Consider the following 27,185-nt stretch of genomic DNA (forward strand, 5'->3'; position numbering starts at 1 on the left):
TCATAAAACCTTTTTGCATCCAAGTTAGGTTCCTCTACATTTTCTACTTCTGCAGTAACTTTTGAGGTTGTTTCAAGAAATGCATCTATAACCATATCATGCATCCTATCATAGTCTACTAGCTGATCTTCTTGAGAGTAACTACTTTCAGTATGCAAATTACTGGGTTCTTCACTATTACCAACATCTTCAAAGAGACTACTACTACTAGCTCCATTCTTACCATGACCTTTCCATGTTGAAACCAAATGTAATAATGTGGGGTAAATCCTCTATTTACTAAATATTTCTAAACTGTTTCACTACGAGTAAACTTGGTATTTTTGCAATTACGACAAAAATTGAACATCCTATCAGCTTCTAGTGTGAAAAGTGTATTTCCGGCCTGGTAAATAAATATATATATCCTGTTGAGAAATGCATTTGTCACCATTTATTCAGAATCTTTATGTGCATACATCAAACTTCGTAATTCGTAGATCTTAACACCAATGCCATTTTTCCTTTCAAATCATTATTTTGTTATTTTTGGGGTTCTTTTGAATGAGAGGAGAGATGCATATTTTTAGGAAAATTTTGGAATTTGGTAGGTAGGAATGTTACAACGAATTTATAATGACATATACTTTACAATGTTTTAACGACTTTGTTACAATCAATTGTCCTTTTTAACCAACCATACATACACACATAATACACGTTTTTGTTAAATAGTCGTAGTGTTATGACGAAATTTATTCATTGGAAAATTACTACATTACGACGATTTTTTTTTATCGTAATGTAATTGTAAAGTAGGCGTAATTTTATGACATCCAGTTTTTCATTGTAAATTATCGTTGGTATGCACTTACTTTCTTGTAATGTAACTATTGCTGAAATCATCAAAAATCTATAAATTAGTAACGAACGTTAACTAAAATTTAAAAGTATCCGAATTATTCAAAAAAAATCTGATAAAAGATTAACTAAACTATTTAAACTAACCAGAGTTTCATAATAACAAATACAATATGATATAAAAATAACCAAAAAAATTGTCTAATTTTAAAAACTTTTGGGAGCATATTTGCAAATGTTTCACTTAAATTGGCCCAGGGCCGACCCTTCTTGTGACTCGTGCCTTTGAAAGCATCGGTATCGGGCTTCTCAATATTTTTTTTATGCTTTCTTTTGATTTTTGGTTTGTATTTGTTTTAGAGGAATACCATATGTGACTATGAAGATCTTAAAAATGGTTTTTGTCATAAATATAGCCTTTAAAAATTAAAATAATTAAAATATATTATTAAAGATGTAAATATACACTTATATCTCATATGGTTAACTAATCTAGAGTTGAAATTTAGAGTTAAAGAGGTGGAATTTTAGGAGTACGGTTTTAAAAAAATTAAAAAAATGAATATTAAAAATTTAAATTTTTTTTTTAAATAGTTTTGAAAAGCATTTTTGAGTTGTAAAAAGAACAGTGTTATGTCGATGGTGGTGGCTCAAAAGAACAGTGTCATGTTGAGCTCTTGCGAGGGCAGAGCCTGATCTCTCCTATATTCCAATTACGGGTTGTCCGGTGTTTTATTTTGGTCGCTCATGTGGGGATTGGGTTTTTGATTGGTTCGAGTGGTTATTGGTTTTTGATCGCTACTATTTTCAGGCGCTTGTGCGTGTTTAATGATCGCCATGATCTTTATGTGTTGGACCAAAAGACAGACGGGTTGTTCCAGATTGGTAAACGGATCGGTAATTTAATCAGATAGAAATAAGTGACACTTAGCCTAGACAAGAAAGTAATAGGGAAGGAATACAGAGTCTAATCTATACCTCATAAGGTACAAGTTTACGAGAAATCATTTCAGCATATTCCAAGAAATCGCTTTCAGACTTGGGAATAAAAATATCGATACTTTTTTCTTCAGTCTTGGCTCCAAAGAGTTCAGCAGTTGCCTGGTAATCAGCTTCCTCCACTAGCCTAAGATCAGAAAGAATAATAAGAAACTGATGAAGAACCGAAAGAAGAAGCAAATATAGGGAGTGAAATGTTCCAATAGTATACCTCTGCATGCGAAGTTTCTCAGCAAGAGGATCTAAAGGTTCTTCCTTTGATGAAGCTTCAACAGTTTTAGCCTTCTTCTCCACACCCTTTGCTGCTGCTGCTGCTTTCTTGGGAGCCTTCTCAGTAGCAGGCTTTACTACAGGTGCCTACAAAATAAATAAATTAATAAGATCGTTCAGCTGTAATCTCAACCAAATTATGCAAACGAAACCAATAAATGTAAAAGAAAAGCATACAGGAGGAACAGGTTCATCATCCTCCTCCCAGGAGTCCTTGATGTCATTCTCATCTACATCCTCGTCATCCCAGTTACTTTTGAGAACAACTTTTGCAGGAAGTGGTTGAAAATCATCAGCCTCTGAAACCAGAAACAAAAATGAGAACTCCTAACATATATATATATATAGTTAGTTCCATATGAGAACTTAAATATTAAAAAATCTTAGAGAAGATAAGTCAAAAAAAATAGAGCCAGTGCCAATCTTTTACAAAAGCCAAAGTAATAAAAACAATGGTTGATGTATAGATCTTACCCCAATCATCCATCTTTGTTGACAATTATCAAGAACCAAAGTATCTGCTGTTCTGAAGTATCCAACTAAAAACCTGCACAACCAGACACAAAGAGGCTCTCGAAGTTAAGATTTGTAAGCAAAATAATGTAGCAAAGAGAGTAATAATGTTAACCAAAATTAATGATAGATTACACAAAACTTTTAGGATGAATCAACAAACCCAATCTAACAGTGAAACAACTACTAATTAAGCTCTATGAATCGTAAACCTAAAAGGTTAAATCACAGGATGGGGTGAGAAGAAAGAAAATTGGCAATGGACACAATTCGAGATAATAATTTTGAAATTAATAAAACTGAGAACCCGACGGACGGAGGCGGAAGAGAAATTACCTGAAACTCTAGAGAGAAGGGAAGAGAAGAGAAGAGGAATCGCCACCAAGAAAATGATATAGGAAGATCGTAGCAGTACACGTGGAGGGAATAGAAGTAAAGAAAAGAAGTCAAACATTTCGAAAATAAGAAGAACAGAGATGAAGACACGTGGACGCTCAAGATTGTTCGCGTGCAAGAGTTTGTTACGAGCTGAACAACTTGATAAAAGCTCTGTAACAAACTATTTTTTAGATTCATTCAGAAAATTTGTGTAATCTCTCTCACTTTCTCGGAAAACTCTGTAAACGCTTATCTCATTTTGCTTGAAGGTTGATTCTCGTTCGATACCTTCGACGTTTGAGAAGAGATAGTTGTTTTGGTGAACATCAATCTCTGTTTGTAACGAACTACGGTTTAGCTTTATCAAAGATATCAGACGTCTCGTCGATTCTCGGAAACAATGGCGGAAACAAGATCACAACAATCAGTGAAAGATGCGGTGGTGAAGGAAACTACGGAGGCGATTGGATCGCAGTTGGAGAAGATGGAGGAATCAATCGCGGAGCAGAACAACAAGATCGACAAAAACGTCGCTCTGATGTTTGAGGCGATCAAGTTCATCACGGAGAAGACGGAGAAGGCGATCGAAAGCATCGGTCAATCTCAACGACCTACAGATCCTGGAACTTCTCAGAATCAGGAAATCAACAATTCGAGCTACGATCAAACTCGTTCAACGAGATCTGGTATGACCCCTCACTATAATGGAATGACGAGATTAGGTCGTGTAGATTTCCCGAGATTCAGTGGTGATAAGGTTCGCGAATGGTTGTTCAAGGTGGAAGAATTTTTTGCGATTGATAATACTCCTGATGATTTGAAAGTCAGATTATCGTCGATTCACTTTGACAATCCGGCGGCTACTTGGCATCAAGCAGTTGTACAATCTGAAGCTGGTTCGAATCTGTTAACTGACTGGGGGCGTTACAAAGGATTACTCATTGAAAGGTTTGAAGAGGTTCTCGATGATCCAATGGCGGAGTTGAAACAGTTGCAGGAAACGGATGGTATCATAGAATACAATGAGAAGTTTGAAGTCATTAGAGCAAGAGTAGTATTATCGGAACAATACTTGCTTAGTGCCTATCTTGCAGGCTTGAGGAATGAGACGCAGATGCATGTGAGAATGTTTCAACCTCAAACTGTTCGCCAATGCTTTGTATTGGGCAGATTGTATGAGATGGCACACCCTAAGAAGCAGTCTACCTGGTCTGGTGCCAAGCAGTCATTCAATAAAACTGTAGTTCCATACAAGAAGGAAGTTGAGCAGAAACAAGTGGTCAGTGGGGGTACGGAGACTCAGAAGAACCCTATATTACAACCACGAAAGTTTCTTACACCGGCAGAGATGAGTGATAGAAGAGCTAAAGGACTCTGCTACTTTTGTGATGAGAAGTTCACTCCTTCTCACTACTTAACTCATAAGAAGGCTCAGTTGTATTTGTTGGATGCGAATGATGAAGAGGAGGGAGGAGAAGATGCTGAAGTACGAGCTATATTAGAGCAACAAGACGAGTCATGTGATATTGCTCATATATCAGTAAATGCAGTAGCTGGTACTTCTGATTATACAACCATGAAGGTTAAAGGAGTTCAGAATAAAAGACCACTTTTTGTGTTGATCGATTCGGGATCTACTCATAACTTCATGGATAGTAGAGTTGCCAACAAGTTGGGTTGTAAGGTGTTGCCTCCGGGAACAGCTAGAGTGACAGTGACAGATGGAGGGCAATTACGTGTAACAGGCAGAATTGAGAAGCTTCAATGGACTTTTCAAAACCATTCCTTTCAAGCTGACTTCATGGTTATTGCGTTGGGAAATTGCGACATGGTACTAGGAGTTCAATGGCTGAGAACTCTAGGACCCATTACGTGGGATTTTGATCGTCTGGTTATGCAGTTCAAGTTGGGTTCTAAACGAGTAACCTTGAATGGTATTCAACCAGGATCAGTTCGTGAAGCTAAAGCCACTAAGCTCATGAAGATCTGTGATTCAGAACCTCAAATTTCCATGATTTATGCTTATGAAACAGAGGAGGTGACAGAAATGGAGTTATGTTCAATAGAAGAAGTGAAGGATTCCAACGAGATACATCCTGCAATACGACACCTCGTAACAGAGTTTGCAGATATCTTTTCGGAACCAACTGAACTACCACCATTTCGTGCCAACCACAACCACAAAATTCCTCTCTTGGATGGAGCAAATCCGGTGAATCAGAGACCCTATAGATATGCCTTGTACCAGAAGAATGAGATAGATAAGATGGTACAAGATCTGTTGCGAAGTGGAACAGTACAATCGAGTAGCAGTCCATATGCTTCACCGGTAGTATTGGTTAAAAAAAAGGATGGGACGTGGAGATTATGTGTAGATTACAGAAGACTTAATGAGTTGACTGTAAAAGACAGGTTTCCAATACCACTCATTGAAGATTTGATGGATGAACTCGGAGGGTCCAAAGTGTATTCTAAGATTGATTTGAGGGCCGGTTATCATCAAGTTCGGATGGATGAAAATGATGTTCATAAGACAGCTTTCAAGACTCATAGTGGCCACTATGAATACCTTGTAATGCCCTTTGGTCTTACAAATGCCCCAGCTACATTCCAGAGTCTTATGAATACAACTTTCAAGGAGTTCTTACGCAAGTTTGTATTGATCTTTTTTGATGACATTCTTGTGTATAGCGATTCTATGGAGTCACATGTGGATCAGTTGAGGCAAGTCTTTGAAGTGATGCGCGAAAACAAACTGTATGCTAAGAAGAGTAAATGTGCTTTCGCGACTGACAAGGTGGAGTATCTTGGTCACTATATTGAAGGAAAAGGGATTTCAACAGACCCTAACAAGATTAAGGCAGTAGCAGAATGGCCTATTCCTCTGAGCTTGAAGCAGTTAAGGGGATTTCTTGGTCTCGCTGGTTACTATAGGAGATTTGTGAAGGATTTTGGTACCATTGCTAGGCCATTAACTGCATTGACGAAGAAGGAAGCATTTTGTTGGTATGAAGAAGCGCAGAGAGCGTTTGAAGCGTTGAAAGAAGCATTGTGTAGAGCACCAGTATTGGCTCTTCCACAATTTGATAAGCCTTTTGTTGTAGAAACAGATGCAAGTGGGAGTGGGATTGGCGCTGTTCTTATGCAAGAAGGCCATCCACTAGCCTACATTAGTCGGCATCTCAAGGGGAAGCAATTACATTTGTCGATATATGAGAAAGAACTTTTGGCAGTGGTTTTTGCAGTTCAAAAATGGCGCCACTACCTCCTTAACCGCCATTTTGTGATCAAAACTGACCAGAAAAGTCTCAAGTACCTGTTGGAACAGAGGTTGAATACTCCTATTCAACAACAGTGGCTTCCCAAGTTGCTTGAATTTGACTATGAGATACAGTACAGACAAGGAAAAGATAATGTTGCAGCTGATGCATTATCTAGAGTTGACGGGGCAGAAGTATTACACATGGCCATGTATGTGCTTGATTGCGACTTGATGAAAGAGATTCAAGAAGGATATGATAAGGATGCTGCGATGAAGCTGCTTATTGAACAGCTACAAAAGGACCCAAAAGCTAAGAAACATTATTCATGGGTTCAAAATGTGCTGAGGAGGAAAAGTAAGATTGCTGTTCCAGCAATAACAGAGGTGCGTAATAAAATTCTGGAGTGGTTACACGGTTCAGGAATTGGAGGTCACTCTGGTCGTGATTCTACAATGCAAAGGGTGAAGGCATTGTTTTATTGGAAGGGATTATCCAAAGATATTCAAGCCTATATCAGGAGCTGTCGTGTGTGTCAAACCTGCAAGTACGATCACTCTGCATCACCGGGTCTTATTCAACCACTACCTGTTCCTGAGAGTATCTGGACTGACATTTCAATGGATTTTATCGACGGGCTTCCACTATCTTTTGGCAAGTCGGTAATTTTTGTTGTGGTGGACAGACTTTCCAAAGCAGCTCATTTTATGTGCCTCTCGCATCCTTACACGGCGTTATCTGTTGCTCAGGCGTTCTTAGACACTGTCTTCCGTCTACATGGGTTACCAAGAACGATTGTTAGTGATCGTGATGCAGTTTTCTTGAGTGATTTTTGGAAGGAGTTGTTTGTGTTACAAGGGGTTTCACTCAACTACTCATCAGCATATCACCCTCAGAGTGATGGACAGACAGAGGTTGTGAACAGATACTTAGAGACTTACTTGAGATGCATGTGTAGCGACAGACCTTACCTGTGGTCTAAGTGGATTCCTTTGGCAGAATATTGGTACAACACCAATTACCACTCTGAGTCTCAAATCACACCGTTTGAAGCGGTTTATGGTCAACCACCTCCGATTCATTTGCCATATCTGCCTGGAGAGTCTAAAGTTGCAGTGGTGGCGAGAACCTTACAAGAGCGTGAGAATATGATCTTGATTCTTAAGTTTCATCTGGCTCGAGCTCAGCATCGTATGCAGCAAAATGCAGATCTTCATCGCACTGACAGAAGTTTCGAAATCGGTGACTACGTGTTCGTGAAGCTGCAACCGTATCGACAGAGATCGTTGGTCATTCGTGGGAATCAGAAGCTTTCACCTAAGTAGGTCCATATAAGATTCTCGACAAATGTGGTCAAGTTGCTTATAAGTTGGAGCTACCGACAACGACATCAATTCATCCGGTCTTTCATGTCTCGCAGTTGAAGGAGCATGTAGGGAGTGTTCTGGTTGCAACACAATTACCAACTGCTGGATCTGATGTGTTGGTGCGTGAACCGGAACTGATAGTGGAGCGTAAGATGGTACAGCGTCAGGGTCGAGCTGCTACTATGGTGTTGGTTAAATGGTCGAATGAAGCAGTGGAGGAAGCTACCTGGGAATTGTTGTTTGATTTGCAGAAGAAGTTTCCAAACTTTAAACCTTGAGGTCAAGGTTTCTTAGAGGGGAAGGATGTGATATAGGAAGATCGTAGCAGTACACGTGGAGGGAATAGAAGTAAAGAAAAGAAGTCAAACATTTCGAAAATAAGAAGAACAGAGATGAAGACACGTGGACGCTCAAGATTGTTCGCGTGCAAGAGTTTGTTACGAGCTGAACAACTTGATAAAAGCTCTGTAACAAACTATTTTTTAGATTCATTCAGAAAATTTGTGTAATTTCTCTCACTTTCTCGGAAAACTCTGTAAACGCTTATCTCATTTTGCTTGAAGGTTGATTCTCTTTCGATACCTTCGACGTTTGAGAAGAGATAGTTGTTTTGGTGAACATCAATCTCTGTTTGTAACGAACTACGGTTTAGCTTTATCAGAAAACAAAAGATGAGAGTTGGATTCGTTGGTGAAATGTTAAGGAAAGAAGACAGAAACGACAGCGAGGAGAGAAGTCTTTGGTGGATTTAGGGCTCTCTCTCTCTCTCTCTCTCTCTCTCTCTCTCTCTCTCTCTCTCTCTCTCTCTCTCTCTCTCTCTCTCTCTCTCTCTCTCTCTCTCTCTCTCTCTCTCTCTCTCTCTCTCTCTCTCTCTCTCTCTCTCTCTCTCTCTCTCTCTCTCTCTCTCTCTCTCTCTCTCTCTCTCTCTCTCTCTCTCTCTCTCTCTCTCTCTCTCTCTCTCTCTCTCTCTCTCTCTCTCTCTCTCTCTCTCTCTCTCTCTCTCTCTCTCTCTCTCTCTCTCTCTCTCTCTCTCTCTCTCTCTCTCTCTCTCTCTCTCTCTCTCTCGTCTCCAGAACATGCTCATTTAAATTTTTAGGAAATGTTATTTTAAGAAAAGAGAAAAAAAAAAGAGAAAAGCGTTAGACCAAAAGTCCAATAACAGAATTTATTCCATTTATTCTGTGATTTTAATAATCAAATTGAATTTCTCACTTCTCTTTTGGATGAAGTGAATGAAAAGAAAAGAAAAAGAGTTTTGGCCATTTAAAAATTTATTCCGTTAATCCATTATTTTTCTAATTATTTTGATATATTTTTCAGTTTTTCATATTCCAACGATCATAATTCATTCCTATGTACATGTAATTTTACAATGTTTTAACATAAAAAATGCACTGCCGAAAAAATAACAAATTAGCATATATTAGAAATAAGCAAATATATATAAAGCAATATGTTCAAAAAATTGAAAGCCTTTTCTTCAAAAAAAAAAATATGTTCAAAAAGTAAAGTTTCAAATCATATAAATTATACAAATCGAACCAAAATATTAGTCGATTTTAAAATTTTACTATTTGTGTAAAACTGAACCAAAAACTAACTAAACGAAACTAAAATCAATGTAGGTTTTATAAATAATTATTGATATATATATATATATATATATATATATATAATGTTCAAAACCTATTTGCCATCTAATATTGGAAAGATGACACCGTGGACAACCTACCAATCACCATGGACACACCCCAACACATTGGCTCTCCTCCGTTATGTCCTGCTCAAGTACACATTGTGGATACTCAATTCCATCTGACAACTGATTTTGCTCAATCCTTCAACACAATGACAATCGGTGATCCAACTGCAGCAGCGAATTGGTGCATGGATTCTGGCGCTACAACACACTTAGATTCAACATCAGGCACACTAAAATCTGCTCTTAAACATTACACCGTAAAGTCTGTCATAGTTGGTAACAGTTCTTCAATTCACATTTGTTTTACTAGTTCCACTACTCTTCCAACTTATACTTTTTTTTTTTGGTGTAACTTCCAACTTATACTTGTGCTCTTTCATTACAGAATGTTCTTGTTTCTCCCAATTACGTTGAGAATTTTATGTTTATTCGTTGGTTTACTAATAACAATTAGTTGTAGGTCCAATTCAGGCCTTTTGGTTTTTCAATAAAGGATCTCAACACCAAGAGGATTATGCTCTGCAACAATAGCTAAGGAGAACTTTAATCAATACATTGTCATCTCACTAAACCAACAAATGCTCCTTATGTCTTCGTTGTCGCCTCCTCTTTGGACAAAAGGCTGGGACAAGTTAATAATGTCTCTCTTCGTTCTTAAATTACGTCTCAGACTTGCGCTCTATTTTCCAAACCAAAGAATTTCTAGAAAATTTTCAGACTACTGATATTCGACTTTAAATTTAGAACTAGATTTTGACCCGCGCTTTTGAAGCGCGGGATATTTTACGATAAAAATTTCACTAATAATTTAACAAATATTTTGGTTATTTTTAAAGAGTGTGTATTTAAAATATTTTTGCATTTAAATTAGTATTTTTAAATTCAACCCGATTGTGATTATACCGGTTAATCCGGAGATCTGGCAATTCAATTTATGTTTTTAAAATATTTATATTAAAAAATTACTAAAACCCGAGATTAACCGATTGAACTGATGGATGACCGATATGTAATCTAATTAGATTTAAATTGTAATAGTTTCATAATTTGCAATCTTATAATCGAAATTTTAAAGTTCACTATTTTGCAATTTATGAAATTATGACGTTTCTACAAAATTTTAAAGAGAAAATGATAGATATAAAATAACTAAGATTAATTATTGTATTATTTGGAAACATTGATAATAGTATAAAAATATATTATTTGGAAACATTGATAGTAGTATAAAGAAATAAGTATATTGTTTGGAAACATGGATAGTAGTATAAAGAAAGGAACATTAGTGACTTAATATATGTTTAACTATAAAGTATAAATGTGTATTTAATTTAAAAACTTACAAAATAAATGTTAGGTCCAATAGAATATTTCTGTTTTAATAAGATACTAGATTTTGACCCGCACGCCCGTGCGGGTATATATTTTAAAAATATATTGCTATTTATTTTTTATGTCAATATCAAAGCTGGATAAAAAATTAAAATCTGAAGAACCGAACCGATCACGATCCGAAAGAGTAATACCAAACCCGAATCAAAGTTGATTAAATATCCAAATTATTCCAAATTTTGATATTTAGACAACCGAAACCATAACCAATTCGAATTGGATATCAAAATGTATCTGAAAAAGATTTATATACTTATATATTAATTATTTTTATTTTTAATGTATATAAAAATTCAGAATATATATGATACTTTTAGGTTGGTTTAAATACTTGAAATATATATATATATATATATATATATATATATATAAAATATTATATATAAATAGTCAAATACAAATATCTAACATAGTAGAAGTACACTCAAAACACCAAAAATATTTAAAATAATTATTGATTTTTGATCCAAAATTTAAACCAAACCAATTTATATGTTAAGTTTAGGTATTCTCACATATGTTATTCAGATTTATATACAATATAATATTTTATTTATAGATTTAAGAAATTTTAAATATATAATGAATTTTAAAAAATAATTTAAATGGGTTATCCGAACCCGAACTAAACCCGCAAAGATCCGAATATAATTTGAACTGGAATTTAGAAATATTTGTATGGAGCTGAAATTTTTGACCATTGAAACCCAAAACTCAAACAGATCCGAAACGAACCCGAATGGATACCTGAACGCTCAGCCTAGTCATAATTCGATTTGAAATTTAGAAATATATGAATGAGACTGAAATCTTTGATCCCGGAAACCCGAAACCCAAACAGAACTGAAACTAACCGGAATGGATACCTGAACACCCAGCCCTAGTCACTATTATGTATTTTATATATATATGTCATCATGTAACTAATTGTATTGGTCCATCATATAAATAGTCATATAATTAATAGTATTTTATATGTATCATCTTATAAATAATCACATATATTATATTCTTAAATTTTAATGTGAAATATAAAACCATAATTTAAGTTGGTATATGAAATTAATCTTTTTGTTGTATTTTTCTTATATATATTGAAAATATTTTTTAATAATGGTTATTGGAAAATATTTTAGTAAAGATAAATTTTTGAATATATGCATATTTTAGATTAATTTTTGATATAAATCAATTTTAAATTATTATTTTGATTTTAAATATGTATATATACCATTAAATTTTATTTTATGATTATTTTAGAAAAACAATGTTTTTAGGTAATTAGATTAGTCCATTTTGTATATTTTTAAACTGATATAATGGATTTCCAATTTTTTTAATAATATAAGCAATTACTTTTTTCTTCTTGACATACTTTTATCCATGTTTTAAATTTTTAATTTTTTGCATTAGTTTTTTATGAATTATTATTAATTTTATGATATATTTTTTTGAAAATTGAACTCTTGAAATTTTTATATTTGACTAAGCTAAAGAAGGTAATAATATTGTGTGTTTAAAAATTGTTTTATATAATATACTATTTATATTTCAGTTTGTGTTTTTATTTTCACCATAAAAAATTGTAAATAAAAAGAATTGTAAATATAGTGACAGAATTGTAAATAAAAGAAAATATAGTAAGAATGTTGTTTAATTTATTGTAAAACAGTGGCTAAATGTTTACCTAAAAAGAAGTATTAAATATGTTATTCATGTTGCTAAACAATTCTTATTTGTTATTAATTTATTGGAAATACAATGACTAAATGTGTAAATAAAAAAAAATACATATCTCTACTATCCATGTTTCCAAACATATTTCATTAATTCCCTTATCCTTGTTTCCAAACACATATCTCATTAATTCTCATATCCTTGTTTCCAAACACTTTCAATGGGTACTTCAACTTTAATAAGATAGATTTGTTATTAATTTATTGGAAATACAATGACTAAATGTGTAAATAAAAAAAATACATATCTCTACTATCCATGTTTCCAAACATATTTCATTAATTCCCTTATCCTTGTTTCCAAACACATATCTCATTAATTCTCATATCCTTGTTTCCAAACACTTTCAATGGATACTTCAACTTTAATAAGATAGATATTATTTTTTCTTGGAAGGGCTAAACTAATGGTTGTAAACTCTTTATATGTAACGAAACTATGCAACCTTATTATATCATAATGACATGAATTAGGTTGCCAAATAAAGAAATAACTGAACTAGTTGCAAAAAGAAACCCCTGCATACTAAGATTGCAATCTCAACACTGAAGTCTCAATACACTTTTCAATCACCGAACACACAGGAAAGGAAAACGGTTTAAGACATGATTCCCATGGTGCATTTAGAAAACACTACAGAAAGAAAAGACATGGTTCCAAATCAAAACAGTTCTCTATAGTTTCAAACTAAACCACCAATCTCCGTAAGCTGTGCTGAGCTCACAAGGGAGTCACGTGAGAAGTCTCGCCTAAGAAGAGACACCCAAATACATAGTTAAAAAATTCCCTAGCTTTCACGATTCCTTTTCCATTTATGGTTTCCATGTCGTAGGTGCAAGCCCTCATGCAGTCAGGACAGTATGTAACCTGTGTGGCATAGAGTACCATGGATAAGGCAAGTTGCTTTTCCAAAAAGCTTTTCTTGTTTACTCGTATAAAAGGAAAAGACAGGTGAGACATACCTCCAAGATTTTTGGCTGGAAGGAGCTGTCGAGCATCACGTCTACTCCGTACATGGCCCTAGATTTGTCAGATTTCATTTCCGGATGCACAAGAGCTGCCGCCTCAAACACTTGACGTATCAATTGCTTCACCTTCTCATGAATATCCATCCATTTAACTATTAAGAGTAGAATTGTGTTATTGATAGAAACAAAAAGCACAAAAGATATATACATGATGGAGGAAGGAAATACAAATACAGTGTGTACCGTTATGTTCTTGTTCAAACTCTCTCACAAACTCTGCTGTGGGCTTGTGATTCAACTTCCGTCCATAGTTCTGAAACACATAAGAAAAAAGGGAAACATGAGTTGTTGTTATATAGGATGTTGCAATCTTTATCAGAACTAAACTTTTAAGTGGAATGGATGTTACCATGACAGTGAAGTGGGTTTCATATTCAAAGAAACTGTGCTTCTCCAATGAATATGGATTGTTCGACAACCTAACTTGAAATCATACAAGTAGGATATTAGTCATATATGTTCCTTAATTTAAATATTAGTGGCTGGCTGCTATGAATAAGCATTACCCAAAAGATATCTGTCAGGTAAATCTCCAACGGGTCAATGCTCCGCAGCAGGACAACGTATCGCATATCAAACTTCTTCCCCTTGAACAAAGCAGGGTGCTCTATGTACTTCTGGCAGATCTTTGGACCAGTTTCCATCATCCGGATGATTGCTGATAAATTATCGGTTATACTTGTGTCGATTGTCCTTGCCATATTCCATGGTTTCAAGATCCACAAATTGTCCAAACCATCACGTTTGCGTACACAATAGTCCCCAATGAACTGGGTCAGCTCTGTTTCAAGATTGTAAGTAGGTTGTAGCCATTCTGGAGATCCATAAGCCTGTATAGCAGAACATCAAAAGTTATATCAGCTAATCTTTTAGCTTGATATGCACGTCTTAGTTATATATTGTGACCACAAAACAAACAGATGTAATCAAATATAATCAAGTTTTCCTAACGGAATTTACCTTTTGAATAGTCTCCGCAAGATGATGCTTCATAACAATACAAGCCTCAAAGGGAAACTGATTAATGTATTGGTCATCTGTTAGTCCCACCGCTTTCTTCAGCTCATCGTCCACCTGCATACTCGTCCATATAATGTCTGCATCTTTTGGTTCATTTGCTGCAAAACAGGCAGTTGACACAAGTCAGAAAACAACAAATATATTTGACGGAAGAATAATTAAAAAGCTGGGACTTATGGTGGTAAGTGCAAAGTGGCATTGAATAGCATATCTAATCCTTATGAGAGCAAGGAAATGAGAACGTACTGAGCACAAACTCTGGACGTGTCAGAAATTCTTCAACTTGAGGTAGATCCGTATGTACCAGTAAAGGAGACCCATCATTATGGCGAATGCTTTGGGAAATTGAAGGTGTCATAGGTAGAGGCTTGAAAGCTTTCGCATGCTGATTTTGTTGGTATTTCTCAAACTCCTACAAAATCAATAACAGGGAATAAATACTCTTTTGATGAACAGAAATCTTCCAAGGAGACAATGACAGAAAGCCAAAGGGGGACACATGGGATTGTACATGAATGAAATAGTTCTCAGGAGTGTGAAACCAAGCTGTGAGCCTGGCAGACCGATGTTTGTCCTCCCCAATACCAGATAGAAAATCACGAGTGCACTCGTCACCTTTATGACAACCTTTGATAGGCCACATTATTGAATAGCTGGAACATTGAACCAAAATAAACATGGGGTATATGTCAGATATACAGAAAATAACAACGTAACATTGTGGAAATATTTTGCAAGCATAATGTATGAGACCTCATCAATCACATACAGTTTTAAACTGCAAACATAAGAAGTGTTTACAGCACCAGGGAAAGAAATGAGAAAAAAAAAGCTAACAAGAATGAGCAGAAGAAAAATCTGAAAATTAATACCTCACAGCAGATTCTAGATTCCCGGAAGGCATGTAAAGAAAAGGAGCCACTTTGAAACTGGGCTCATCGCTATGCCCCAAAGCTGAACCCAGTTCATCCATCACATACCTGCAAAAGGAGTAACCAACATACAAAAAGTAGTAAGAGGCATTGATGTGTACTCCAAAAGCTCCTACAGGTTTTGGTGATTTGGTAGAATCGTCCCAACATTATAGCAATATCGCTACATATGTTTTGCATTAGATTCCTTTTCTGATTTCTTTTTTCAAAACTATCTATTTAAATGATAACTGTTAGAAATCTCTTAAACAGCAGATAGAAGCAGCACAAAAAAAATAGTCATGAGGATTTCTTGTGTCAAACAAAGCCACCACAATTCCGGTGGAAGAGGAAAACATTGCATACCACAAGGAAGTTTCATCAATCTTTTCCTCATCCGCAAGACGATAATTCATCACATACAACCACATTGCACCAAGAACACGGTCAATGAGACTATCCTCCGGTTTCGTCTCAGGAAGCCGTGGTTGAATCATCGAGTCAACAACATGCTTTCCATTTTCAAATATTTTAGCCGTGTCAATTCAAGAATCTCTACAGCACTGTTTCCAAGAGGTCCAGGTATGTCAACCTACAAACAAGTACGTATCACGTGAGAGCATGTCAGCATAAATACGTTATATGGTAAACTCAACTTGTATTCAAGTATGGAAAGGCAACCTCAGACAATTACCTCTAAGGAAGACAGCGAAGGGAAGAGCTTCAAGACTTCAAACAGTTCTCCAACAGAGTTCTGGTCCAGCGGGTTTCCACGGATATTTAGATGAGACAGTAAAGGCAACTCCTGCACAGAGAATGCCTGAAAAATGAAGAAAGCAAAGGTATAAAAATAAGACACCTAACAAAGAGAGTCTATAGGACACAAAAACTCCAACAGATATGTTTACTGTTCATCAAATACTTGTTGTTGTCTTTCAAATCAATACACTCTAGTCTCCATCAATCACTTACATTTTTAAACTGCAAACATAAGAAGTGTTTGCAGCACCAAGGAAAGAAATGAAAAAAGCTAACAAGAATGAGCAGAAGAAAAATCAGAAAATTTATACCTCACAGCAGAGTCTAAATTCCCGGAAGGCATGTAAAGAAAAGGAGCCACTCTGAAATTGGGTTCATCGCTATGCCCCAAAGCTGAACCAAGTTCATCCATCACATACCTGCAAAAGGAGTAACCAACATACAAAAAGTATTAAGAAGCATTGATGTGTACTCCAAAAGCTCCTATAGCTTTTGGTTATTGGGTAGAATCGTCCCAACATTATATCAATATCACTAAATGTGTTTTGCATTAGATTCCTTTGCATACCACAAGGAAGTTTCATCAATCTTTTCCTCATCCGCAAGACGATAATTCATCACATACAACCACATTGCACCAAGAACACGGTCAATGAGATTATCCTCGGGTTTCGGCTCAGGAAGCCGTGGTTCAATCATCGAGTCAACAACATGCTTTCCATTTTCAAATATTTTAGCCGTGTCAACGCCATTTAACAAAGAAAGTTTTGGGAGAGATTCAAGAATCTCTACAGCACTGTTTCCAAGAGGTCCAGGTATGTCAACCTACAAACAAGACGTATCACGTGAGAGCATGTCAGCAACATAAATACATTGTATGGTAACCTCAACTTGTATCCAAATATGAGAAGACAACCTCAAACAATTACCTCTAAGGAAGACAGCGAAGGGAAGAGCTTCAAGACTTCAAACAGTTCTCCAACAGAATTCTGGTCCAATGGATTTCCACGGATATTTAGTTGAGAGAGTAAAGGCAACTCTTGCACAGAGAATGCCTGAAAAATAAAGAAAACAAAGGTATACAAATCAGACACCTAACAAAGAGAGTCTATAGGACACAAAAATTCAAACAGATATGTTTATCGTTCATCAATACTCGTTGTTGTCTTTCCAATCAATACACTCTAGTCTCCACCTAAGTGAGGGTACAAAAAAATAACCTTATTGACTAGATTGTGTATTGACCGGTTTGAAAGGTCAAGTGAGGTTACATCGCACAAAGGTTGATCCTGGTGAACATAATCAGGATTATCCTTCCCAACGATATCTCCACAGAAACCAAGTGCCCACAGCCCATAGTTAGAGGTAAAACACGAGTTGTAGATTTCCAGACTGGGACAGCTTTGCAATATTTCGTCAGCCAACCGACGTTCACTGAAACAAATAAAAGACATGAGAGAACTGTTATCGTAGCCCACCATACATATGTTATTCTTAATTCAGGGCTACCTTTTCTGAAGAAGAGGATTGTCATTCAGCCACAAGGCGTTCAGATTCTTAAACTTTGAAACCTCTTGTATAACCACATCTGCACTCTCAAGCTTGTTCCCGAAAAGACTTAGCGCCAGCAAGTCCTACCAAAAATGGCAGTAGCAAAACAAAGACGCTTTAGAATATTTGTACTTTTGACACACTCATTCTTATTGTTTTCGACTAAACTCTAGAATGAAAGTAGGAGAAGAAGAGGAAAGATCAAAAGGCTGTACCTGAAACTTGCTAGGGATATCAAGGGACAAGAATGTGTCATCATCAATCCCAAGACCCTCCAACTCCAACCATCTTAAAGAGTCATATCCTTTATCCGCTGCAGAACGAATTTCACTCTCTAGTGCCTGAACAACGGAGAGTTGCTCGTAATGCTCTGTATCTTCTTCTTCTTCTCCAGCTTCTCCTTCTAAATCAGTGTCAACACACATCAAAGAACCCATCCTCTCAGCCAAACCGGGAATTTCCTGAAGCTGAAGTAGTCAAATAAAAAAAAACAGTGAAATAATCTGTCAGAATCCTATAGTGTAGAAAAAACCAAGGGAAAGAGCTAAATATTAAGCTTACAATAACGAATTTTTTTGTAGAAATAGATAGAAATTTCTCATTTTGAATTAAACTCCCTGAAACACTTTATATTTTGAAGTGTGAATTATCATCAGTGCGAAGTAGCCACGGACCTGTTTATAGGCATCGGGGAGACGAAAAGTCCAGGCGTGGTCGACAAGGAAGACGTCAGAATCTTTAGGCATAGATTCAGAAGTGAGAACAAGGCTCCGTCTCCGACCATCGTCGCAGGGTTCGATCTGGAAGTGAGCGCCGCCATCTAAAGTATCGGAGGCAAGTTTGTGGAAGAGGCTTGCGTACAGTTTCTGCGGCAAACCAGAAGCCGCCAACAGGATTCCATGTACCTTCTCGAAATCTTCCACACTCGAGATTGTGTTCGCCATTTTTTTTTTTGCTCAGCTCTCTCTCACTCTCATAGGGTTTTCTTGAGGTTTTGTTTCATTTGGTCTTCGAGCGGCCCATGGTTTGTTATTTTTACAATTAGAATCTAAAAGTTCGGTTTTACGAACCGGTTTGGTCCAAAATTAGGGTTTTTCGAGATTTTGGAGTGTTTTAGTTTTTCTTTGTTTTCGGTTTTGAGTTTTGACACAGTGGACACATCCCAACACATGTTCAACCAAACCCTTAGATTTTTCTTTGTTTTCCGTTTTGTTGGTTCTGTGTCGTTTGCCTCGGCTGTGTCGTTGATTGAATAGTTTCAATTTTGATAATAAATTGCGGATTTATTAATACTGAAGAAAAGGTTTATTAAGTAAAGCGATGTTGTTTATCTTTTTAATCCACACCAGACATTGTGTGTTATTTATGCCTTACTTCTATTAGAAGGATCAAAGATTATAAAATAGTTAGATAAAAGAGAGGAAACAAATGGTAAATTACAAGGCAGAATTTTCATATATATACTAACATAATTTATGAAATCTGAATAGACATGCACAGCAAACATTAGCTTAGCTTAGACTAAATGAGAATCAGCAAGTTTCTGAACCTTTTGAAGCAAATCTTCAACTGTCTTCTTCTGCAGAACCAAATAATTCCACATAAGAACTAATTTTTTGGAGTAAGAAGTGGGAAAGAAGTGTTATCTAGTAGCATACCATTAATAGCTCCCATGTTGTCATCTTCTTTATAGACACCCAAAGGAGAGCCATGTACAGAAAGCATTATCTCTCCATGTTTTGGTTGCCTCCGAGTCTTTGGTGTCATTCCAAAAGAGAGCCTCTGCCCATTTACCTGCGAAACAATTTAACAAGGTATCATTATAAAGTCTCTGCTCGTCTGCGGAAAATCCAAATTACTGAAACAAACGTTACTCATTCTAGAACAGAGACTATGAATGATAAGTTTCGAAACCATAAACTGGTTCCTTTCCAAAGAGGTGAATGAATTCTACAGAACCTTTTCAAAATACTTACCACGGGAGTCCTAAGAGCATCATGGCTTGCAAGCATTTGATTCGCAGATGTCCCCTGAAAGAACAAACAACAAGGGGACAAATTAACAAACCATAGTTTTCTACCGATTCTCTTGAAGTAAGTTTGCATAATTTTTGGATGGCAGAAGAAAATAAAAGGTTGAAATCAAAACCCATATTACAATTTAGTGTAACATAACATTTATTAAAGCCTGCAAATGGCAAATCCACTAGAGTTTTTCTACAAAAGTTGAACCCACTCTTTCAAAACCGTGCTTCAATCCGTAGTTCTACAGGCATATGGAAAGATTCCAGAAACCACAAGAAAATGGAGGAAGAACAAGGTATATATAATAGACTTACAAGATTCTTGAGGTGTGTGTTACCAGTTCCTAACATGCTTCCTTCCACTGGTACCAAACCAAAGAAAAAGTCAAATGTTTATTACAAAAAAACATAAGATCAATCACTAATCCATCATCAATCATACCGTTACTGTAGCCACCAAGAGAAGGCCTAGAAGAGTTGTATAAATCAGGGAAACCCATGGACAAGCGCTTCAGTATAGAATCATTGACGTCAACGCCATCTGAATCATTCCACTTTAACTCAATCTCCCCACTTTCTTCGTTCCTCGCAATGGACAAATCAGGAAGATTGTCTTTAAAGAAGCCCAAGACAGGAGTCTGAATCTGTTCCTCGGTAAAATAGGAGCAGAGCAAGCTGAGTGCAGTTAAAGTGTGTTCAATCTCCACATCACGAATCGCCCTTATTGCAACAGCTTGTCTTTCAGCTACAACACAAAGAATAATACTTCGAATTTGACATATCACCGATGTCATGAAATAAAACACGATTTGAGGGAAAAAGATGATACCTTCTTCGTCCACAAAGTCCTCTTTCTTCTTCTCTTCTATTTGAATCTCTTTGTCTTCTTCCTTCTTGTCTTCTTCAGTGCGCTTGACACCCTTCTTTGCTTTTCTCCTCGGCGGCATTATTGATCGGGGTCCCTTCAAGTAAGAAACTTTTGATTCGAAAATGGCAAAACGATGCAATTGGAGCGAAATTGAAGCCAATTTATAACATTGGAAGAAGAAAAATTTACCTAAGAGAGAGAGAGAGAGAGAGATTGAATCCTAAAGGGAAAAGGAGATTACAATTCGATTCGTCAGTGAAAACTTTGGAACAGTGAACAATGTTTGTTTCGGTTTGCCGTCCTTCTGGTGGATTTAGGGTTTTTTCTCTGACTCTTGGGATTTTTTTACTCTTAAGAGAAACACTCGCACCACAGTGGATATTGGAGAAAAAGTTACAGGCAAGAAGAAATATTCTCATATAATATTAAATATTTATTTTTATTCCAAAATAACAACTACTAGGAGATAATTATAAAAAATAAATTATTTATAATTAAAAACTAAAGAACATATTCATAATATAATTAATTAAATTTATTTAAGATATAAACAAAATTTTATAAAATTAATGTAAATAATAAGGTGCAATTCTCTAGTATAGTTTTTTTCAAGAAAAAAGTCTTCAGAAAAAGAAATAACAAAAAAAAGTTTCATTAAAGAAAAAAAAAATATTTTAAAATTTTCTTTACAGATATATAAATGATAAAAATAATAAAAAGGAAGATAGTTAAAATAATAAAGTTTAAAATTTAATTAATTTTTATATTTTTGAATTATATGTTTTCAAATTTGAACTTTTATAATTTTCTTTTCAATTTTTTTCATTTCTTTTTTTGAAACTATTTTTCAATTATTATTAAAAATTTTGTTTTTATTTTTAGTCGCACTCTAAAAACTCCACTCCTTAATTCTAAACCATGAATCTATATTAGTTAACTCTACAAGTATAAATATATATTTACTTTTTAATGAAATTTCTTTTGATTATTTTTTAGCATTTTTGTGAAAATAAATTAAAAAAATCCTATCATATGATTTTAAAAAAAAAATAAACTATACATAAAATATATTTTTTTATGTTTGATGGTTGATTATTTAAGAGGTCCTGTTAAGACTATGGGTGGATCTAAAAAAATTACAGTGAGACATGAAATGAAGTAAACAATTAATAAATGTATTAAATATTTTTTAGTAATTATCTAACTAATTTATGGAAATTGTTATAGAAAAATATGAAAATACAAAAAGTAAAACAGTGCATGTATGTGCACCCAATTTTCTCTTCTTAATCTTTATGTGGTTAAGATTAAGGATTAGGATTTATGATGATTCAGTTTTTTATTTAATTATGGTTTGAAAGATTTTTTCTTTTATATGCTTTAATAGTAAACTATTTAGTGTCATTCATATATTTAAACGAATATGGATGTTAATATATTTCTTTTAAAACAGCAAAATATTGTAAAATCTGCTTGTCATAATTTAATGGTTGTTTATCTATCCTATTAAAATCAAGAACTAATCCCTACTTCTTCTCATTATTTACCACAGACTGCTACTGATTTTAGATCAAGAAATTATCTAGATTAATCACTTTATTTCATGCAGAGCCCATAATCAACTCATTTAAGCAGAGCCCATGACGATTTTTGCAACATTCTAATGGGTATTTTCTTTTTGTTTATTTTGTACTTACAAATGAACCTAATTACTTTTTATCTAACTATATCTAACAATCAAATTAGAGTCACACACTCATGAAATTGAGTTTAATATATTAACTGCTCTATAAAAATTATAGAAGTTTTGTATTGTAATATGGAGTTAGACACAAATAAAATTTGTCTACTCTTCATAATAATAATATCTGATTATAAACTACACAGATTTTTAGCAAATTTTATTCCATGATTCACTATCACTAAGGGTGAGACGGACCGGGTATCCGGGATATATTAGGATATCCGGATCCGGATCTGTAAAATTGATATCCGGATTTGGATTAGAGCCTTTTGGGTATCCGGGGTTCGGATATCCGGACTAAAATCTGAATATCCGCGGATACCCGTATCCGAATATTTTTCTTAAGAAAAAAATTAAATTTAAAATTAGCTAATGAACCATTTATTTAGTCTATTTAAAATTCTTTTTTAAAAAATAAAAAGTTGAAAAATTATTGAAATTTAATAAAATTAAATTTTATTTATTTTATATAAAAACTATATATGGTATACATACATAAATATATAAATATTTTAAATATATAATAGGTCTAGATCCAGATCCGAGTACCGGACCTAAAATTTCACTACTCGAATCCGGATCCGTTGAAACACTACCCGGATCCAGATCTGGGCTCTCCAGATATCTGTTTTTTGGGATTGGATCAGAGCGGATACCGAATCGGATCGCGAATCCAGATTTTAGATCGAGGCCTAACTATCACAAAACAGAACATAACAGTTCTCCTTTCACTTCTACCAATGTCTAACTATGTATATATAGTATGATAAAATACATACGGTATGGTCTTTATTGCTTGGTCCTTTGTAATTCGACCTATTTATAAAACTTAAACATGTTATTTTGATTGTTTAATCCAATAAAACAATTAAATTCATTCTTATTATACACATGAAATCCTATGAAACGAAATTGAAATAAGATATATGTCAATAATTTTGTAACTTTAATTAATTTTTCTAAACCGGTTGGTTTGTTTAGTCTATTGCCAAATTCACTTTAAATTCAAAAACCATTCGGTTTGCCTATTTATTTTATTCTTATCTATCCTATTAAAAGTGTAACTATATTTATATAAAAACTTTAAATTTGAAACATAAAGTCGAAATTCATTTAGATTTTACACAATAAATTTTTCCCAATAAATCGGATAATATCAATTAAATACTGTTAAAATATCAACTAACTATTCCTTAAATATCTTTTTTGGGCAAATTCCTTAAATATTTTAATATCTTAATTATTTAACATAACAATTCCCTACATTTAACTTGATACAAACCAAGCTTTCACAATATGGCCTTCAAATATTAGTCTTACGGATATTTACCAATTAACTTGATACAAACCAAGCCCCATCTCTATTTTAATATTAATAAAATTATGAAAAAAAAATTAACTATATTATATACCTGTTTTTATGTTGAAATTTTCATATAAAATTTTATAAATCATTGTATTTTCTATGAACATGTATACATAATTTACAATTTTTAAAATGGCATCCTTAGTCATAGCTATTTATTTATTTGTATTTTATATCTATAAAAATTGTTTTCATTGTATAGAACTTTCTAATTACGTATATATGTTGAGTTTGTTTAGTTTTCTCAATTTCAGTCACAAAATACATAGTTTAACATGGAAAAGAAAATATAGTAAGCAGACACTGTATACAATCAACTATTTAAATACATCATTTACAATTAACAAAAGAAACTAAACACAATTTTTTTCGGGAATGTAAGTTTAACCGAAAATTCAGTACATCTTCTAATTCCACACACTACCACAAACAAACTATATAATTAACATTTTAAACCGAAAATGAACATCCGCGTGGACGCGCGGATCAAAATCTAGTTTCATTTATAGGACAATTTAAAAGAGAGAATTTGGTTAATATTCCTAAATAGAGTCAAATTAGTAATCTACACATGATTTAATAGAAAGACAAAAGAATGTAACATTTGTGTTTCAAATTGTCGAAATTACCCATATTCTTCTCTCCACCACTAATCCCCTCGTCTAACACTTTCTTTCTCGAGAAATTATCTTTCCCACGTGATCTCTTCCTCATCTTAGACTTTCTTTCTTCCTACCTTCATTTTCTTTTCTTTTATCACATTTTCTTTTTCCATACATCTTCTTTCCTCCACAGTTTATCCGTAAGAACACACAATTCTTTATTCTTCATCATAATACAATTTGATTTTTTTAAATCTACTCTATTTTATGGAGAAATTAAACTTACATAGAAATCAAATTTTCTATAAAAATACTTCTATTATCTGTTCTTCCTCATAACTAATGTATAAATATTCTTAACCGTCATCAACTTTGGTTCTTCCTCATAACTAATGTATAAATTCTTAACCGTCATCAACTTTGGTTTTTTCCGTCTTAAATCTTTGTTGATCTCCTCTTCTTTTTTTTTTTTCATCTTTGCAACCAATTCTCAATATTTGAATATTTTCATTTACTTTTAAAATCCAAAACAATACATTGATTATAAAATGTGATTGATTGAAGCATCTAAACATATGTCAATACTCGTTAAATAAAAGGTTAACATTTATGTAAAAAAATATCAACTAACATATTGATAGGGGTGTTATTCAAGTTGTGGTAATTGTGAATAGAAATGTGATCAACTATTATTACGCTTAGGATATGCTTCAGGACAAATGAAGTGTGAGAAAACACTAAAATTATAATATTATCGAAAATAGCATATAAATTTTTTCAAGGGATTTATCCAAGTCGTGTTGCCTGTGAGTGAAAATGTGGATACAAACATATTGGGAACAAATTTACAAAATATTTTGTATAATTTAGTACAAAGACATAAGCATTATTAATAATAGCAATATAATATTAATAGTTTAGGATGTACCCATTATTTAACGTTAACTTGTACGAACATAGTTATCAAATAACAATTGTGATTAGCAAACTGCACTTAGGCTACATACAAAATCACAAGTGTAAAAAATTAAGAAACATAAATTAAAAAGAGCTCTCATTTAAGTTAGCGACTAAGGAAAATGCATAGCGATATTGATATACTTTACTCATACTCAATAAAGGCCTCTAAAATAATGAGAGACAAAATAATTATAGAGAAGGGTCCACTGTAACTTAACAATATATTTTAAAATAATCAAAATACATGCATAAACAAGCTTTATTTAAAGAGTACCAAATAACATATTGGAACAATACATGATCATAGAGCTAGGTAGGAACATGTATGTGCTATAAAACCATTTGTAAGCTAACAAACCATACAACATGTTTTATTAACTGATCATAATTATGTGCAGAGTATTAAAAGAATCAATAACATACGTGATAAAGAAATAATGTATCTGCTACAGTTTCAGTTCTTCCTACGCTGAATTCGAAGGGGAATGTTAGCAATATGAGCCTCAAAATACAGGAGTGCAAGGCCCAGAGTAAAGAAACAAGTCTGAAGCCCAATGCTATGTCTTCAACGGTCAAAACGCCAGTGTTCAATGCAAAGCAAAAGCAAGCTCTGTGTATGGGTTTGACAGCTCACGAAATCAAGACGTACAAAAACTTTGGATGCTTGGCTGAGTGTGGTGTCATGTGCTGACAAAGGGAACTAGGTTAAATCTTTTTAGTATAAAAACCCTGTTCAAAAACGTGGCCGTCTAGCCGCCTAGGCGGCCGGATAATCGCGATTCGGATGCTACCCGCCGCGATTTTGCCAAAATCGGCCACTAAAATCGGTGACCAATTACTCGGCCCATTAACCCCATTAATCGGCCCAAACACCGATTAATCGGCCCATTGACCAACAAATCGGCCCATTTAGAGTCTAAATTTTAAACCTATTTATTGGGCTTAACAGAAAGTATAGAGCCCAACTACTTTAACAATGCAATCACATGTACGCTCTATATATAGAGCAAGATTTGGCCTCTATTTTTGATTCTAAGCGATGTGGGACTTTTATCTATCTCTATTAAATATGCGAAATATATAAAATGTATGGTGGGGGCGTCGAACTCGGGTTACTTGGAGAAAGAGACACTAGGAAACGGCGATATCAATGTTCAATCCGCATCTGTTTATATATATACATGCATACATATAATAAAAATTCAAAAGCTAGTCTAGAAAAATTTGTGTTTCAATTGTATTCTTAACAATTAAGTTTTATAAAACAAATAAATATAAATTTCAAAAATAACATACAAAAAATAATAAAGCCTAATATATTTATATTTTATATTTAATTTAAATATTATAATAAAATAAAATAATAATTAAAACTAATCTCCGCGTATACTCCGAGTAATTCCCGATTTTTTGGTAACTCGCTAGGCTCGAGGTCGCCGCCCGACTAGCGCCTAGCGAATTTTTGAACAGGGATAAAAAGGAACTAAAGTTGTAACATTGGCTGTAGGTTGAATAAGAGTAAAAGTTCAAAGTTATCTCTTTTGTTTAAGCTTTTCTTTTCGCTGTTTCACATTCAAGACTGCTCGAAATAAAATATTGTCGGGAAATTATAAAACGTTTATCCAGTTTTCTTTGTTTGGTTAGTTAAAAATATATATGGATGGCTCTTTGATTGCCAAACGTGACAAAGGATACCTAACCTCCAATTAGTTAAGATATCTCACCTCCAATTAGTTTATATATCCCATTACTAATTTGATTGTATTATTGATCGTGCAAATAAACCAGTAGGATTGGTTTAGTGGAACTTGAGAGATATAACCAATACGGCAAATTCGCAGTTCGATTCTTGCTGGCCACCTGGACTAACGTTAAATCGCAAAAATACGTGGAAT

General features: G+C 34.3%; 3 protein-coding genes across 5 annotated transcripts; all 3 read right to left on the bottom strand.

The window, feature by feature from the left end:
- Nucleotides 1-1,797: 1,797 nt before the first annotated feature.
- Nucleotides 1,798-2,596, bottom strand: LOC130511264 (uncharacterized). The gene is made up of 4 exons (XM_057008177.1): nucleotides 2,540-2,596; nucleotides 2,287-2,436; nucleotides 2,051-2,196; nucleotides 1,798-1,966 (listed from the first exon to the last, which is right to left on the bottom strand). Exons 1-4 carry the CDS (start codon nucleotides 2,594-2,596, stop codon nucleotides 1,813-1,815), a joined length of 507 nt encoding a protein of 168 aa, XP_056864157.1. The 3' UTR covers nucleotides 1,798-1,812.
- Nucleotides 2,597-12,957: 10,361 nt separating this feature from the next.
- On the bottom strand, nucleotides 12,958-18,740 carry LOC108854812 (uncharacterized). Its single transcript, XM_057009830.1, has 15 exons — nucleotides 18,402-18,740; nucleotides 17,943-18,194; nucleotides 17,686-17,810; nucleotides 17,397-17,610; nucleotides 17,106-17,231; nucleotides 16,745-17,001; nucleotides 16,488-16,595; nucleotides 15,018-15,159; nucleotides 14,753-14,918; nucleotides 14,447-14,604; nucleotides 13,991-14,316; nucleotides 13,836-13,908; nucleotides 13,670-13,739; nucleotides 13,421-13,578; nucleotides 12,958-13,325 (listed from the first exon to the last, which is right to left on the bottom strand). The coding sequence occupies exons 1-15, from the start codon at nucleotides 18,669-18,671 to the stop codon at nucleotides 13,179-13,181; spliced, it is 2,592 nt and encodes an 863-aa protein (XP_056865810.1). The 5' UTR covers nucleotides 18,672-18,740; the 3' UTR covers nucleotides 12,958-13,178.
- A 380-nt stretch (nucleotides 18,741-19,120) lies between these two features.
- Nucleotides 19,121-20,987, bottom strand: LOC108854813 (uncharacterized). 3 transcript variants are annotated; one of them, XM_057009573.1, is made up of 7 exons: nucleotides 20,860-20,987; nucleotides 20,580-20,712; nucleotides 20,193-20,495; nucleotides 20,066-20,112; nucleotides 19,704-19,757; nucleotides 19,386-19,521; nucleotides 19,121-19,306 (listed from the first exon to the last, which is right to left on the bottom strand). In XM_057009573.1, the coding sequence occupies exons 2-7, from the start codon at nucleotides 20,695-20,697 to the stop codon at nucleotides 19,293-19,295; spliced, it is 672 nt and encodes a 223-aa protein (XP_056865553.1). In that variant the 5' UTR covers nucleotides 20,698-20,712; nucleotides 20,860-20,987; the 3' UTR covers nucleotides 19,121-19,292. The 3 variants fall into 3 exon arrangements, with proteins under 3 accessions (XP_056865553.1, XP_056865551.1, XP_056865552.1); XM_057009571.1 differs by having other exon boundaries at nucleotides 20,808-20,964; XM_057009572.1 differs by having other exon boundaries at nucleotides 20,580-20,726; nucleotides 20,808-20,962.
- Between the last annotated feature and the right edge of the window lie 6,198 nt (nucleotides 20,988-27,185).

The sequence above is a fragment of the Raphanus sativus genome, chromosome 4 (genome assembly GCF_000801105.2).
Source record: "Raphanus sativus cultivar WK10039 chromosome 4, ASM80110v3, whole genome shotgun sequence".
NCBI lineage: Eukaryota > Viridiplantae > Streptophyta > Magnoliopsida > Brassicales > Brassicaceae > Raphanus > Raphanus sativus.